Source organism: Tyto alba, unplaced genomic scaffold (genome assembly GCF_018691265.1).
Source record: "Tyto alba isolate M040663 unplaced genomic scaffold, T.alba_DEE_v4.0 Super-Scaffold_42, whole genome shotgun sequence".
NCBI lineage: Eukaryota > Metazoa > Chordata > Aves > Strigiformes > Tytonidae > Tyto > Tyto alba.
Genome location: NW_024881318.1, coordinates 38,578,649 through 38,595,094, shown reverse-complemented (window position 1 = coordinate 38,595,094; position 16,446 = coordinate 38,578,649). Strand labels below are relative to the sequence as shown.

Here is a 16,446-nt window from a genome sequence, read left to right as displayed (position 1 = left end):
AATAAATAAAAAACAAACAAAGCAAGCAACCCACAGAATTATATATAACTAAACTTCCAGCTATTAATGAGACAATGAGTCACCATATGGTCTTGTTGCTGTTAGTTTGTCCACAGATACAGTTCTGGTTATATAAAATTAGACTTCAGTAGAGATCTGTTCCTCCTATTTCTTCCTGTGAAAGACCTGGTTCATGCTGAAGCCCTTCCATAATACACATTTTTGCCCTAACTGAAAAGGCAATAAAAGCTGAAAGGAGAAGAACAAACAATTTTGGACTATTACCACGTTTTTTGTATGGTGCTTGAATCCTCCTATAACTTATCAAGTTGCTATGCAATAAAACTCCTTTTAATACTTGTTTTGAGGCAAAACTGTTAAAATCTGATATATTCTTGAAGAACCGCTGCTCTTGAGTAGGGAAGCTTTGAGCTCATCTCAACAATCCCACACACAGTCAAGCTGTCATGTAATGGGCATAAACTGGGAAGAAGTTTCATGTGTTAAGAACTGAGTAGGTCTCCATGATTCTGGATTCCTTTCCTCAGCATACACAGATTCCATCGTAGCTTTTGAAAATGGTATATAGAAATTGCTGCGTCAGCAGAGCTATTATTTTGTTCAAGCCTCAAAATAGTAGCTGACTTGATGGAAGAGAATTGAGGATAACCAGTGATTTCTGTGGAGGAAGACTTGCCAACAAGTATCACTGGAACAGTTGAGAGAGGTTCTCACTGAACATAGATTTAAAGATGTGATTGTGGAAGTCTGATAGCCGGAAAATAGTAGGGAAGGGATGTAGACCTGTGTCTCTGCATGGTCTGTGTGGTGTTCCCATTTCACCAGAGCACTGAAATGCATGGATAATTTTATTCAATGTTAGCTTAATCTTCTGCTTGAGTGCTGTCAGCTGTGGCAGAACTCCTTTGGTAGAAGGTTGTGTTGGACCTGAGATAACAAAATGCTGAATTAAGAAATATTCATATCTGAAAGAAAAATTGGATTTTGGGGAACCAGAAGTTATTAATAATAAATTTATATACTGATAGTTAATTCTGCATGTGTTTGTGATGTTTCTTAGGAGTTGGGCCTCTGTCAACTACGGGAAGGCGCATCTGGCAGCAGTTTGAGGGCCATTCTGTGTACTTTCACCCTGTTGGTTTATCATACTTACGTCTCCTTAATCCTTGGTGAGACCCACTGTGTAGCTGTTCGGTCATGCTACACATTATGATAGATACTGTGATGTTTTTGGACAGAATTTCTAATCCATGGCCAGTTAGCTTTATAACAGGAGATTGCTGTATCCTTAATTATGATCTGAAATGAGTATCTGACAAAGCTATGTCTACAGAAACATTGAGGGTACATACCATTATACCAACATGTTGTTGTCATTTGCAGGCCTGTTTCAACATGCAACAGCAAAATATCATAAAACACTTAAGTTCAGACAAGTCCTTATCCGTAAATTAACATCGGATATTGTGAAAACTGTCTCCAGAAAGAAGTCTGTACTCCCAAGTGGTTTACTTGGAAGTTCAAACATGCAGAAAATTAATTGGTTTTGCCATATAGGTCTAAAAGTCACCATTAATTCTGTATGCATCTTTGACATAAATTTTCATGTTTTTCAGTTTGGAAGTGTTTTAGTCTTTGTCTGTCAGGCTCATCAGGAAATTAAGGAGAACTTAATTTCTTTCAGCATCACCTGTACTTCATTAGTGAGTTCAAAATTAGGAAAGGAGGCAGCTGAGGAATGTTTTACTAACTTGCTAAAGCAGTTAAAGGGATTTAAAAATATAACTAGGATCTATAATGTAACAGTTTAAAGAGTATTTATATTCTGTTCCATTTCTGTGTACAGACATTTACTATCTTAAGAGCACTTAGTACATTCAGGACAATAATTCATTATTCTAGAAACACAATATGGATTAATAGTTCTGCTTTTGCATAAAAGCAGTCATCCACTAATCTATTCAAGCCATAATATGATTTGGAAACCAAAGTCTTAATCTATGAAACTTGTCTTTATTAAGTACATTGAGACTGGTTTGTTATGTTTTCTAGGTACAGGGGAAGCCAACCTTCAGGAAGCAGACAGTCTCCTTGAACCTTACCTCCAGAAATTTCCAAATGTGTGTATTCTTAATAAATTTTATATCAGCAAAGTACTTCCCTAAACTTAAAATAGTAACTGGATATTTTTCTCATCTCCTTTCAAGGGTTCCATTATTCTGTTTTATGCTGCCAGAATAGATATATTGAAAGGAAATTTTGAAAAGGTAAATGATTTTTTTCTTTTTAAGGTTTTTATTTGTTCAGTGTTCAACTTGGGGGAGGTGGGGGGAATCTCGTTCATCTAAGTAACTTATTTTAGTTGGACTGATAATTATGCTTTTATACCTGTCCGTGTACAGTGTCTATACTGATGGTAGCTCTCTCTCTAAGTGAGACTGAAAGTGATGCTTATCTTATTTTACTAGTCAGACGTTCTCCGCTTGGGTGCTAGGAAAGAATTTGCTCTGTAATTAAACATGGCTCTCAAGTGAAGCTGTATTTGAGCCAGTTTTCATCATTCTTACTTAACTATGTTGTAGGCGCAGCTGAGGTTTCAGGAATGCATAGCAGCCCAGCAAGAGTGGAAACAGATTCATCATCTCTGCTACTGGGAACTGATGTGGTGCTACACTTTCCAGCAGAACTGGCTTCAGGCATATCGGTATGCAGACCTGCTCAGCAAAGAGAGCAGGTGGTCTAAGGTAAATGGGCATGTGGCCATTGTTATGATATACCAGTAGCCTCTCCGTGGTTAAATTTGCATTTCAATTTGCACAATAACTGTAATTTTTGCTTTCTACTGAAACCCACAAGCAAAGGGCACAATGGCACCAAAATGGTAGATTTAACTGGGTGGTTAAGGACGAATTTTAGTTTCACATTCCGAAGCACCAGAGCCATAACTAACAGCACTTCAGCCCCTCTGAAAACAGCAGTACTTACCACAGTAATGATAAAGGAGGGGGAGAGGAAAACTGTTACTTGCATCTCAAGTCAAGTTCTAACATTCCCTAATAAAACTTGGCTGAAGCAGCTGTGCTTGTTAGTTAATAATAAACAAATGAAGGCATACCTACTCAGCACATGCTATTTGCAATGTGAAATGAGAAGGGTGTTGGAGACAGGGTCTCATGAGAAAAGTTGGGGCATCTACCTTTTCCTTGTAAAAATATTTCTCAAAGTATGAACCAAGCAGAGTATGCAAATAATTTTTGGTATATCATTTTTGTCTGTTCCTTTCTAGATTACTCTATTATGCTTGGTGGAAAAGGGGATACATCCAATTCTTGACAAAAGAGGAAGAGAATAGTATATTTAACATGAAGTGAAAATGTCTTGAATAGAATTATAGATGTTTCTTCTTTTGCTCAGCCAAGTCCAGTTATAGAAATTTCCCTGAATCATTACTCAGATATTTTCTTCTGTTTTTCAGGCCTGTCTCTACACATAACAAATCATATAACAGTAATTTACCTTAGAATAGTTGTGTCATTTAACCTTATCTCTGTATCAGTGCTTTGCATAATACATAGTGCTGTTCTTTGCAGGTGCCACCTTTAGCATTCTAAGTTGTTTAGAATATGAATAAATATATTGAAAATAAAACTATAGCATAAATTATGTGACAAAGGAAATGCTAAACTTCTGTAGTTCCACCTGCCTGAGAATTAGTGAAAACACAGTGCTGCAACAAGTGGAGTGAGAGATTTGAGTCCTTAGCGTATTGACCAAACACATCAAATTAGATGTGGTAATATGTTGCTATTTCTTTTTGAAATAGGCAATATATGTATTCCAAAAGGCAGCAATTCTGTGTATGCTTCCAGAGGATGATTTGAAAAGGACTGGTGAGGACATTGTGTCTTTATTCAGGTAAACATTTATACAGCAACTAGATGTGCAGTCTTTTTTCCCCATATAAAAGTTTTTTAATTCTATATCTTTGTCTTGTGTGACATACTTCCTACTTATAACCATCAACTTTTCAGTTTTTCTCTTTGCTTTAATCATCAAAATATTTAAAATGCTTCTTTTATCAGCAAGCATATGTCCTACAAATTCGGTCTAAGTGGTGTGAAAAAATTTAAGATGTCATAGTTCAGAGGCAAACAGGAAATCTTAATAAATTAAATAAGATGAAATAAAAACTACATAAAGCAACTTCTGTTTTACATTTTCCCTCTTTGTAGACAAGTGGATGGTCTAAAACAGAGAATTGCAGGAAAATCTATCCCAACCGAAAAGTTTGCAGTAAGGAAAGCTCGACGCTATGCATGTTCTCAACCAGTGAGGCTGATACTACCTGCCTTGGTATTTATGCTTGCTTTCTTTTTGTCATCCTCAAATAGAAAAGAAATTAGCATAATTCATTATACAGGGAAAGAATATTATCATCAGGTAATATGTGTCTGCATTTTTAATATTTTTTTTAAAATAATTGTTGCATTCATATAATGGGATTTTTGTGAAATGTACTAGGGCCTGGTTCATGCTACTAAACAACTAGCAGTCCAAAACCAGAGCCAGATTTTTCATGTGAAAGTTAGAATATTCAGCGAATGATTGCTATTGCCACATGGGGCTGAAAGTCACCTTTCAGCTAGAAACCTGCATGGGGGTTTGTTTTCAGCAATTCCCGTTCTTCAGGTGAAAATGAAGAGTGATGGCTGGTTTTGTGGGGTTTTTTTGTTGTTGTGTTTTTTTTGTTTTGTTTTGTTTTTTTTTGTTTTGTTTGGTTTTTTTGTTTGTTTTTTGTTTTTTGTTTTTCTTATATTGAGTCTGAGTAGAATGTGCAGAAGTTAATGATACTTTACTAATGCTATTCTCATTTCCCATGCTTTTAACGTTGGAGGCATTAGTTGGAGGCATTAGTAGTGCGCTCTTTGTGTGTGCATATGTGTATGCTGAAATTTATGTGCATGGATAATTTAGCAACAACTGAACATGAATTTCTTATGTTAAAATTCACTGATATAGAAGGAGGAGTCCAAAGAAAATTAATCTGTCAGTTTTAAAATTCATTGCATCCTCAATTATGTATAAAGCCCTAAGTAATAAAGTTGTCTTTAGCCAACTGTACAGCACAATGCTATTCAGTTGTGAGTATGGGTCTTGCTGTCAAATCCAGTATCTTCTATTTTAAGAATTTTTCCATCATGGGTTAAGCAAAAATAAACGTAGTGTATGGTGTTACTTCAGTAATCATAAATTAGACAGAACTACAGAACTGAAACAAATCTAGCATACTGTAGTTGATAGTGTCAATAACACTATTTCAGACTTCGATAGAATCAGGTTTTTTCTGTCTCTGAAAACCCACATAAGTTACAGCACAAATGTAAGTGGAAATATTTCAACAGTGTATTTTATCAGCTTCAGAATGACATCAGACTTCATATTTCAGAGGTGTAATTATTACAGTTCAAATACAGCAGAAGAAATTATACTCTTGTGTTTGCAATGATTGAGTAAAGATCTCAGCAAAGTTTTCTATTGTTGAGCATTAACTCTTTATGTGTATTCTCTCATTCTCTTTGTGTTAAAATGTGCTAATATTTAATGAATCAAAACAATCATGTTGCTTACTATTGTAATGAAGCATCTGGGAAGCTTTGTGTCAGGATTTGCCTTGATGTTTTTTATTATAAATAACATTTTGTAGAATTATATTGGAAGTGTGTGTTAGACGTGTATATCCAGTGTTGCTTCATGTGGAAGGTAAAACCCTATCTATTATAGCATCTATATATAAACACATGCATGAGTGTGTTTGGGTGCACAAATACATAAATATACAGTATACACATGCACAGACCCTCTAATTCACAAATTTATCTGTAATCCTGTAGAAAGTAACTACTTTCAGCTGCTTCTTTAGTTCATATGGCAGAAGCCACAAATTGAACCTAAAATACCCAGTTTGGCTGATGTGTTACATGGTTGGTGGTAAATTATCACATGACAAAATCTGTTCAGTTTGCTTTTTAAAGATCTATGAAAATACATGAGAGAACCCATTAAAAAGCTGTTAAAACATTCAAAACTTAGAAACTCAGGTTAACTTTGCCCACACATGTTCAGTGTCATTTTCCTTCCCCTATGCATAGATACTCTTCTGCAACTTTAATTAAAGTATTCTTAAGGCAAACGTGATTGTCTTTGTAAATTTGCATGTAACTGACAGCATGTCCTGTACTTGTTGTGGGTGGTTATTTTAAGTCATACAGATACATTTATTCATGGGCTTCTCAACAGTGAGTGTTTTGGCTTTGAAACCTTTCATATTGTTTAAAACAAGTTTTTTGTAGGCAATATTTTTATGTTCTCAGAATGTTCCATAACAGCCTTCCAAGGTATACTCTTTAGTTAAATATTTATCTAATTCCATTAATTTGTCTTGTTTGTTTTGTTTTGTTTTGTTTTTTGGTTTTTTTTGGTCAGGAAATGATGTATGTCTGGAATGGCTTTGCAATTGTGGGCAAAAGAGCAGATCTCACCGAAAACTTACTGGTAACAATTGAAAAAGAAGAAATTGCTCTACAAAATGAAACTAGTAAGTGATCAGTTAAGATGGAATTAATAAGCTGGTAAGAAATGCTGACACTTTTCTTCTGTTTACTAATGTTCTGTGAGGTAAGTGTTGACTTGGGCAATGTGCTATTAAATCTGAGTATGGAAATTTTAGAGCCACATGTAATCTAGCAGTGGTTCTTCAGTACGTTTATCTGGCCTGATTGATGCTGCAGAAGAATATAGATAACTCAAGGATGTGAGGTTATTAATTACAGAACTTAACTGATTCTTACTACAAACATTCCAGTCTCTGAAAGCATTCTTGAAGCATAATCTGCTGATTTCTTAAACGTCTGAAAAATACTTCTTATAAACCAATTTACACCACACTTTAACTTTACAATAGAGGACACATACTGAGCACAATATGACTAAGTATAAAGGAAATAATGAAGTACTATGCATGGGTCTGCTTTTTTACTTTCTGGCAAAATAAAACATGTTTGCTAGTTGTAAAATAAAACATTTTTATCAAATAAACTTTGACCATGGTTTTAGATCATGATGTATTTGAAACATCAGAGTAATGTTTAGTGAATCAATCAATAATTTATTCCTAAAGGAGCTTAAGTTCCATTATTACAATAGGTTTACTGCAAGAGTGACTGCTCTATCAGATTTCATTAAGTGGGTTCTGCCATCCATCATGTGAAACTTCTCTGTAGACTTAAAATATAAGTTCTTCTACAATGAATAAATACAATTAATAAATACTATCTTTTTGCAAATGAAAGTTTTTTAATGGTAATTCACTAAAAAGAATTTATTTTGAACCCAGTTTTTAATCACACAGCAACAATTTAGCAAAAGTTAGTTATGCCACATGATTAAAATATTAATGTTGAATTGTAAAAGTACATCTAATTATGACTTACATATAAACTGAAGTGATGCATCAGAAGCTGTACAAGGACGTGCAAGAAATAACACAGTGGTAAAACCTGCGTGGTATGATAAATTAAATGGGAGTAACTTGCAAGGCCAAGACTGAATTGAGCCCCATAATTTTTCTATTGCATTTGTGAAAAATCAAGTGTAGGTCTAAAATCTCAAGTGCTTTTCCTTTCTTTGTTGTTGTATTAAAACAAATGTAGCAATATGCAAGACATCTGCAAATAAAGTAAAGTTCCCATGAGTTCTGCATGGAGAGTTCTGGCAGAAGCTGTTGAGAATCCGGTGCTGTGTCATGCAGAGGCTTGTACTATAAGTGCTAATCAGTTGTAACAGTGAAGTATATTTCCTGTCACATTCTGAAGCAGAGATGCACAAGGTACCAAAATAAAAGAAACAGAAATAAAACCAGTATGTTTTTCTTACAGAAATACGCAGTTTACAAATAGGATGTAATCTGGAAACATATTTGGGTTTTATGCTTTCTGTATCTTTTTTAATAATAACTGGAGTGAAATGCAGTTTTGTTCTGGACTTGACATCTGTCAGCCTGTTTTGCTTTTAAAGATAAGGACTCAGACAAGATAAAGACTTTGATTACCAGAATTGCTGCTGAACTGAGACCCAAAGAAAGTGATTAAGGCTATTAGCAGAGTGTGGCGAGGATACAATATTATTTTAAGAGGCTGCTGTCAGTACTAGATAGCTTTAAAGGACAGCTAAGGTGCTGTAAAAAAGTGGGTTAATTATACACAAAGGTCATTTAGGGACTGAGACTTCTTAGAGCTGATGAGTCTTCCTTAACTTTAATTGAACTGACACAGCAAGGAATCTTTCAAGGATTGAAAGTGGTTTTATGTTGTACAGAGCTGAAAATAAAGACGGTACACTGAACAGATGAAAGACATCAGAAATTTTGATTTTTGTAACCCTCAGGATTTTGGAAATCTTGTTTTTCCACAGTTGTATCATCTCCAAGATAGATAAAAGGAATTTGTAACGTCAAGAAAAAATAATTTCTTGTGTGTTTTATACTCCTGATAATGATATTTCCTCTGGTAGAGGACTGCAGGAAGATGGTTCTCTCACATTTATTGTGAGGTTCTCTGTATTAAATTGGCCTGTGTGTTTACTGTCAGTGTTTTGGCATAACAGCTCTTCTGCCTGTGAGAAATACCAGGGAGATACTCGTTGCAGTTGTTAAAGACTGGCGAGCTTTTACTGGCATCACTGCTTGCCCCCAGTAATTTCAGTGAATGAGTCCTTTAGGAGACAGTCTCATGAATTCAATACCTTAGCCTAGCAACACAGGCTAGAGGGAATGCAGAATACTCACCCACTGTGATTCTACCTGTCACTAAAAGCGCAGTCTGACAGTTATTATCTATAGAGATTTTCTGAGTTTAAACACAGTGAGAAGTAAGCCTGAATGTACTGGCAAAGCACTTTGCTGAATCCTAAGATGCTTTAGTCTTTCATGTTTCAAAACTGTTTACGTAGGATTTTTTTGGCAGACAATTAAGAAAAAAATTAACATGACCTTAGAGAGGGGTAATTAGTTGTAAACAACATGATCTGAAGGGAGAGTGTTTTGCTTCCTGAGTTGTTAATGTATGTGCTGCCATCTGTCTATCCATATGTGTTTTCTTTCCTTTCTTTTCCTTCTCTTCACCCAGCAAATGCTATAAACCAAGTCAACACAAAAGGACCACACTTGTTAAGGTTATTTTTCTGAATCACTTCACAAAAGCTCTGTCATTTGATATTTTAACTCCTATTGAACATAAAATTTTCTTGAATTTTTCAAATGTTACACACTACTAGTGAAGCTTCATTAGAGATGATGGAAATACTAATAAACATGGTTTCTTTAATTTGTACTGCCAAATAATGTGTCTGAAAAGTCTTGCAGGATAGAGTCCTAGTATGTTCTTGTTCTTTTCACATTACTGGTGCTACTGGAGGTCTGTCACTGCTATGCAACAGGGGAAGCTATTAAGATAATGTAGCACAAAGGAGGTTCAGTCTCACTGTAGGTTTTGCTTCCTGTTTTAGATGTAACAAGTACAGAAGTCTTTAACTGATGCTAGTTTATTCTTTTGTACTGACTTCCAGATATAGAAGACTGGAATATCTGGATGTTTCAATGCCTGATTTCTTCTTAGCCTGTGTCTTTAAGGACACAGAGAAAGATACAGATGTTATACACATCATCTTTAGTAGACAGTATTTAAAATTGTGCCTGAAAGTTATGTATGTTTTGAGGTATAAAATCTGAGAAGCAAGGTCCTGAGTCTGAATGCAGTACTCCCTACTGAAAATGTAATTTTCCTTTTCATGATGTTTTCAAATTGTTTGATGTATCTTGCTTTTACTTTTAGATCGCAGTGAATACTATATGGATGATGTGTCCATGTTGCAGTTACTGAAGGGCCTCTGCCTGAAACACTTGGGAAGACTCATGCAGGCTGAACTGTGTTTCAGTAAAGTAATTCAAAGGTAAAAATAACATAAACAGACTTCTAACCTTTCTATTTTGGAGCTTCGTGTGAAATTTCTGATATTCCTATAAAAGCAGCTGTGTTAGAATGTTGAATGATTGGATTTCAACATCTGTTAAGGAGCTGGAATTACAATACCTCTGAAAGTAGTTGGAGAAGCACAAGACTTTACTCTTATTTTTCTGTAGCAATTTCACATAAAGCTTTATGTAAATATGATGGTTTATACCAAATAAACTAATGGGCAACGCATTTATTTAAATACATTTGGAAGTGTTATTTTTGTATTTGTAGAACTATCAATATAAGTAAAGATAGTTCACATACATTTCCTATTTTTTTTTTCAGAATGTAGTAGTTCAGTAGTTAATGCTTCTCTATGTAGATGAGAAGTTGCTATTGTTAGTTCTTTCAGTTGAAAACCTGAGTTTCCTGGGTTATGAATTTATCAGATACTTTAGGTGTCAGATCCATATCTACTGTAATAACTTTTCTTTATATAACATTGAGTCATATACTGATTGTAGTGGTAAACTTTTTAGAACTTTTAGGCTGAAAAAGGAGTTTTTACACATAAAATTTTACTAGTAAAAAATTTAGAAATATCAATATTCAAGGATAACTTGTTATGTATGATACTATTGCTTGTTATAATTTTTTTTTTTGCCATCTTGCCTTCTCTTGCCATTTCTAAGATCCCACGTGACTTTAGTCAACACTTTGCAAGTTACAGGGCAGTGGGATTAGGATGGTTACAAGTTAAAGGAATGCTGTTTCTGAAAATCTTGCTCCAAAGGTAGTTGACACAGTGGAAGCTTTTAGAGCTGAGACATCTCAAAAATCTTCAGACAGCATTTCTTCATGAGGCAGATGTTTTGCATGGGGAGGAAGAAGAGGTTTCTGGTAAATCAAATATCTACATTCTGGTCACCTTTACTCTCTACATTTCTTGGGTTGGTACAGTACATTAAGTCTATCACATAAGCAGTGTCCCTGCTTTCAGGTGCACTTTCTGTGCATCAAGGCCTGTCTTGGTGGATGAGATGCCTCTTTAGAAGTGTTGCTTTCAAGATGATGAGTGCTTTTTCCAGTGTTTGTTGCAAACTTTTTTATTCTGCAATATTGGCTCATGCTATTCTATCCACATAAGAACCAAAGAGTTGATTGTAAAAGGCACAGGAAAGGCTGAGATACACGATGCCTTCTTCACCTTGTTCTGTAGTGGCAAGATCAGCTTTCAGGAGTTCCAGATACATGAAACCGGTGAGAAGGTCTGGAACAAGCAAAATTACCCTTGATGGAGGAGGGTCAGGTTAGGAAAATTATGAACCAACTGGACATACGTATGTCCATGGCAACTGGACATCAAAGCACATAGGACGTTGGTATATATCTATGGGTGTTGAGGGAGCTGGCCAGTGTCATTGTGACACTCCATTATCTTTGAAAGGTCATGGCAATTAGAGGAAGTTCCCGAGGACCAGAAGAAAGCAAGTGTCACCCCTGTCTTCAGAAAGGGCAAGAAGGAGGTTCTGGGAAACCGCAGGCCAGTCAGCTTCTCATCAGTCCCTGAGAAGGTGGAGTAAATCATTATGGAAGCCATTTCCAAAACATGAAGGTGATCAGGAGTAGTTAGCATGGATTTATGAAGGGGAAATCATGCTTAACAATCCTTGTAGTCTTCTACAATGAGATGACTGGCTCAATAGATGAGGGGGCATCAGTGGATGTTTTTTATCTTGAGTTTAGAAAGGTTTTTGATGCTTACTCTTGCAATATCATCACAGACAAACTGATAAAGTCTCAACTAGATAAGTGGGTAGTGAGGTGGATTGAAAACTGGCTGAAATGTTGCGTTCAGAAGGCTGTGATCAGCAGCATGAAGTCAGCTGGAGGCCAGTCACCAGTAGAATAATGCGGAGTTTGATGCTGGGGCGAGTAGTTTTTAATGTCTTCATTAAGGACCTGGATGATGGGACAGAATGCAACCTCGGCGAATGTGCAGATGATACAAAGTGGGAGGAGTAGTTGATAGGACAGGTGGGTGTGCTGCCATTCAGAGCAACCTGAACAAGCTGGAGAAATGGGCTGACAGCATCCTCATGAAGTTCAACAAAGGCAAGTGCCATTCCCTGTGTCTGGGGAGCAGTAATCCCATGCACCAGGATAGTCTGGGGGCTGACTGACTAAGAAGCAGCTTGTCAGAAAATGGCCTGGGGATACTGGGCATCACAGTCAACCCCAAGCTGACCATGAGCCATCAATGTGCATCTGCAACAAAGGTGCCCAACAGTGTCCTGGGTTGAATTAGGAAGGGTGTCATCAGCCAACTGATGGTGGTGATCCTTCCTCTCCTCTCAGCACTGGTGAGACCACATCTGAAGTACTGTGTCTAATCTTGGACTCACTGGTGTGAAAGACATGGACATACCAGAACAAAGATAACTAATGGATCAAAACATCTGTCATACAAGAAGAAACAGAGAGAACAGGGAGTGTTCAGCCTGGAGAAGGGAGTGTGCTTTTTATTTAAAAAACAAAAGACACACACACAGTCTTCTCAGTGGTGCCCAGTGACAGAGTGGGAGATAATGGGCACAAACTGAAATACAAGAAATACTATTTAAACTTTTTTTTTTTTTTTTTTTATTGTCAAGTTGGTCAAACACTGGCACAGGTTAGCCAAGGAGACTGGGGAGTCTCTGTTCTTGGAAATATTTGAAACCTAGGTGGACCCAGTCCTGGACAGGTTGCTGCCATTGACCTTGCTTTCAGCAGGGAATTGGACTAGATGATCTCTAGAGGTGCCTTACAGCCACAGCGATTCTGAGAATTTCTTTCATTAAGGAACAGTTGAATTTTCTTACCTCTGCTGATTTGTTCAGGCAAGCTAGGGTAAGGGGATCCCAACTGTGTGTGAGAAAGAAGTATTTGTGTTCTACTGTCTACCCTAATGAACATTGTTTATATCTCAAGTTACCTTTTTGGATGGTTAGGGTTGTTTATATCACACAATAGAGTCCTAGTCTTGGAATTGTGTTCATGGTAGTTTGGGTAACATACCACAGTACAAACAGGATGTAGGAAAGAATAAATTTTTGCTCCTAGAAGGTCACATTGGCAGTATTTTATGTCTGCTCTTTACAGGTGTAATTAGTGTGCACAGAGTTAACCAATAGAAAAGGTTCCAGCGTATTTTCTCTGGCCATGTGCTTTTACAGGCAGCATTTACATTTAAAAGATAACTGGTCACTAAAGGAAAGATTGTAATTAACAATCTTCTTCTGTATTTTTCTGGTTTTCTAGTGAGAAGCAAATAAAATACGATAGTTACTTGGTGCCATTCACCCTGTATGAGTTGGGTCTTCTGTACAAACAACAGGATGAGAGAGAAAAAGCAGTAAGATACATAGAAGCTGCAAAGTAAGTAGATTTTTTTTTTTATCAGCCTGTAGATTAACTAAGTAACTGTAGTAATGAAGGCATGTGTTTTTTCTTTCTGCCAGTCCCTTTGCAAAATAAAAGTAATTATAAATCAGTGTTCTTGACTTGGAAGGGTTGTCTGGCATAGTTGAATTTTACTGTTTCAAGAAACTCTGTCCTTCAGACACAGTGGAGTGGAGAATATCAAACAAGATAGAGTATGAAGGGAAAATGCCTCCATTCCATTTAGGCTTCAGATGCTGAGGCTCGACTGCATGCATGGGATGGAGCTGGAGAGTCCAGAGAAGGGGTCTATGCCACCTCTGTCCCAGAGAGCAGCTGTGTGGCTTACATGCGCTGCCCTAAAGGTGTCACTGGGAGTAGGTTAAAAGCCAGTACACTTCTGACCACCTCCCTTTTTCCTTTCACATCCTGTCACAGAAGGGCAGCAGAGAGCTAAATTTACTGTAAACCAGCATGTTCACTTCATCTGTAGATTGTAGTATGGGGTAGAATTTGCCCTTTGTGTATACAGAGAAGTGTACCATTCATGCAGTAGTGTTGTAAATGTGAGTTAGAAACAATCTTCTGAAACCCTTTTTAGAAATATAGTCATTTCTTTCCTTTGTTTGTTTCGATTACATAATTTGATTTCCCTGGGTTTTATTACTCTGGCTGTGTTGTGTTTTGAAGGTGAACGTACACTTTCAGTTAAGAGCTTTTCTTTTCTGTAGTCTTCTACCTTGACTTTTCACAGCAAACTTCAGTACTTGACAGGGCTGTTGAAAGGATCAAAACAAGTGAAAGATGCTAAAACACAGATTCAGTTTATCGGGACATTTAATTAATTATCAGGACATTTAATTATTAGTACTGGTATAAGTGTCTGGTCAGTTAGTGGATATAGCTTTAAATGTCTCATAACTCACCTGTGTATCAACCTCTGTTTCCTATTGAAGGAATGAAGGCTGTTGACTTTCGTACTTCAGTGCATGTGTAAAGTAGAAACAGTACAGGCCAAAAAATGTTTTTCTTAAAATAACTTTATTGTTTGCAGAAACAACTACAAGGAATACTCTATGGAGTCCAGGTTGCACTTCAGAATTCATGCAGCACTTGACAGCTTGAAGGTGTCGCCTGCTTCAACACCTTGAACGATGTGGGATGCTTTTCATGCATACAATAGCCTACACAATCTTTTTGCAGTCTTTTTTTAATCATGGAAAAGAAACAACCTAATGATTGCTTTCTGTCATCTCTGATTTGATGTATGTTGTTTTATCAGGGAGTGTAGTGATAGGACGAGGGGTAACGGTTTTAAACCAAAAGAGGGTGGACTTAAATTATATACAAGGAAGAAATTCTTCACTGTGAGGGTGGTGAGACCCTGGAAGAGGTTGCCCAGAGAACCTGTGGCTGCCCCCTCCCTGGGAGTGTTCAAGGCCAGGTTGGATGGGGCTTGGAGCAACCTGGTCTAGTGGAAGGTGTCCCTGCCCGTGGCAGGGGGGTTGGAACTGGATGGTCTTTAAGGTCCCTTCCAGCCCAAACCATTCTGTCATTCTGTGATTTCTTTAGACTATTCTTTTCCTGTATAGCACATATACTATATCTACTTGATACTTTAAAGAAAACCTTATATTTTGTTTGATAAAAATAATTTAATATTTGACTTGAATGGGGATATTTTAAAAAAAGTTGATGGTGCAATAAAGTTTAATGCAAACACTTTATTTTATTTTTTTTTTATATAAAAACAGATGCAGTGGAACTGGTGATAATTTCTGCATTTTTTGAAGGTTTGGTTTTTTGCAGTACACTTGAGACCTTTTTGCCTCTGGAACAAAAATGCAGTATCTGCAGATAACCTTACCCACATTTGGCATACCCTATTCTAAAATCTGTGTTCCAGAGGAGAAAAATCATCATTTTTGACTTAATTGCATTTTGGAAACAAAATGAACCTGCCAGAAGTGCAATATTTTTACACTGTCAGATAAAGTTAAGCAAAGCTATGGATATAATGTCTTTGCAGGTCTGTTTCACTCAAAATAAGTGGTTACAGGGGATATTTTTCAGTCCTAGAAAAGCAGGGCTACTAGGGACATTAAGAGATCATGTATTCTGTATTCTTGCCCTGAAGCAGAATCAACAGTCTTACAAGAGACTTGTTTAGTCTGTTGTGTTTTGTTGTTTTGTTTTGTTTGTTTTTTAAAACAAACAAACAAACCAAAACAAAAAAAAAGAAAAAACAACAAACAAAAAAAACCCCAAACTTGTACTGAGAGAGATTTTGTAACTTACACAAGATGTCTTTCCCAGTGGGAAATGACTGGGAAATTTTTCCTGATGTCTACCCCAAACAATTCTGGGCACAGCTGGAAGTGATTGCTTCCCATCTTCCCTGTCATTGATCTGGAGAAAGGATTGTTCTTTTTCTGAGGCAGTCTTTTAATATTTTAAGACTAACCCCCTTCTTGTCATTCTCTGTTCTTGGATTCCAAACAAAATAATAAAAAATTTGCAGAATTTATTTATTTTCCTAACAAAGGGTTATTTATTTTTCTGATAATGGGAATAACTCATATTAATGCAAGTTGACTGTGCATCAAAAAGTGAATCCTCTTAAACTTGGAGTTAAGAAAATGTGCATATTCTAATCACAACTTTCTGCCAAAAACATGCAGTAAAATTGAGATGCATTTGAAAGTGCATGTATTTTTATTTCCATGCTAATACATGAACAGCAGTATCAGATTGAGTTTCCTAATAAATTACATATGCAGATTCTGCTAGCTGTCTATTCTTAAAAAATAAGAATATGGTTGATTTTTAAGTGTATACCCAGTAACTGTTCTTTCACTAATAATTGCAAAACTTCCACATTTCTGTATTTTATTAATGCCGGTATATTTACTTACGCACAGTAAATTCTGAGTAACTATGATCCTCTATGTGATTCTCTGCCCGTAATACCCACCCAAGAAAAAAACAGAAC

General features: G+C 36.4%; 1 protein-coding gene across 5 annotated transcripts in view; it reads left to right on the top strand.

Moving 5' to 3' along the window:
• TTC39B (tetratricopeptide repeat domain 39B) overlaps nucleotides 1–14,816 on the top strand; it is a 71,152-nt gene extending 56,336 nt beyond the window's left edge. For 4 of the 5 annotated variants that reach the window (XM_033004226.2, XM_033004227.2, XM_033004228.2 and 1 more), the window contains 10 exons: nucleotides 1,082–1,190; nucleotides 2,074–2,141; nucleotides 2,229–2,288; nucleotides 2,604–2,765; nucleotides 3,845–3,936; nucleotides 4,254–4,374; nucleotides 6,505–6,616; nucleotides 9,909–10,026; nucleotides 13,335–13,451; nucleotides 14,509–14,816. In XM_033004226.2, coding sequence (XP_032860117.2) covers nucleotides 1,082–1,190; nucleotides 2,074–2,141; nucleotides 2,229–2,288; nucleotides 2,604–2,765; nucleotides 3,845–3,936; nucleotides 4,254–4,374; nucleotides 6,505–6,616; nucleotides 9,909–10,026; nucleotides 13,335–13,451; nucleotides 14,509–14,605 — 1,056 coding nt within the window. In that variant the 3' untranslated portion in view covers nucleotides 14,606–14,816. Of the gene's footprint in view, nucleotides 1–1,081; nucleotides 1,191–2,073; nucleotides 2,142–2,228; nucleotides 2,289–2,603; nucleotides 2,766–3,844; nucleotides 3,937–4,253; nucleotides 4,375–6,504; nucleotides 6,617–9,908; nucleotides 10,027–13,334; nucleotides 13,456–14,508 lie in introns of all 5 variants that reach the window. The other variant, XM_042804881.1, reaches the window with a different exon arrangement.
• Nucleotides 14,817–16,446: the final 1,630 nt, after the last annotated feature.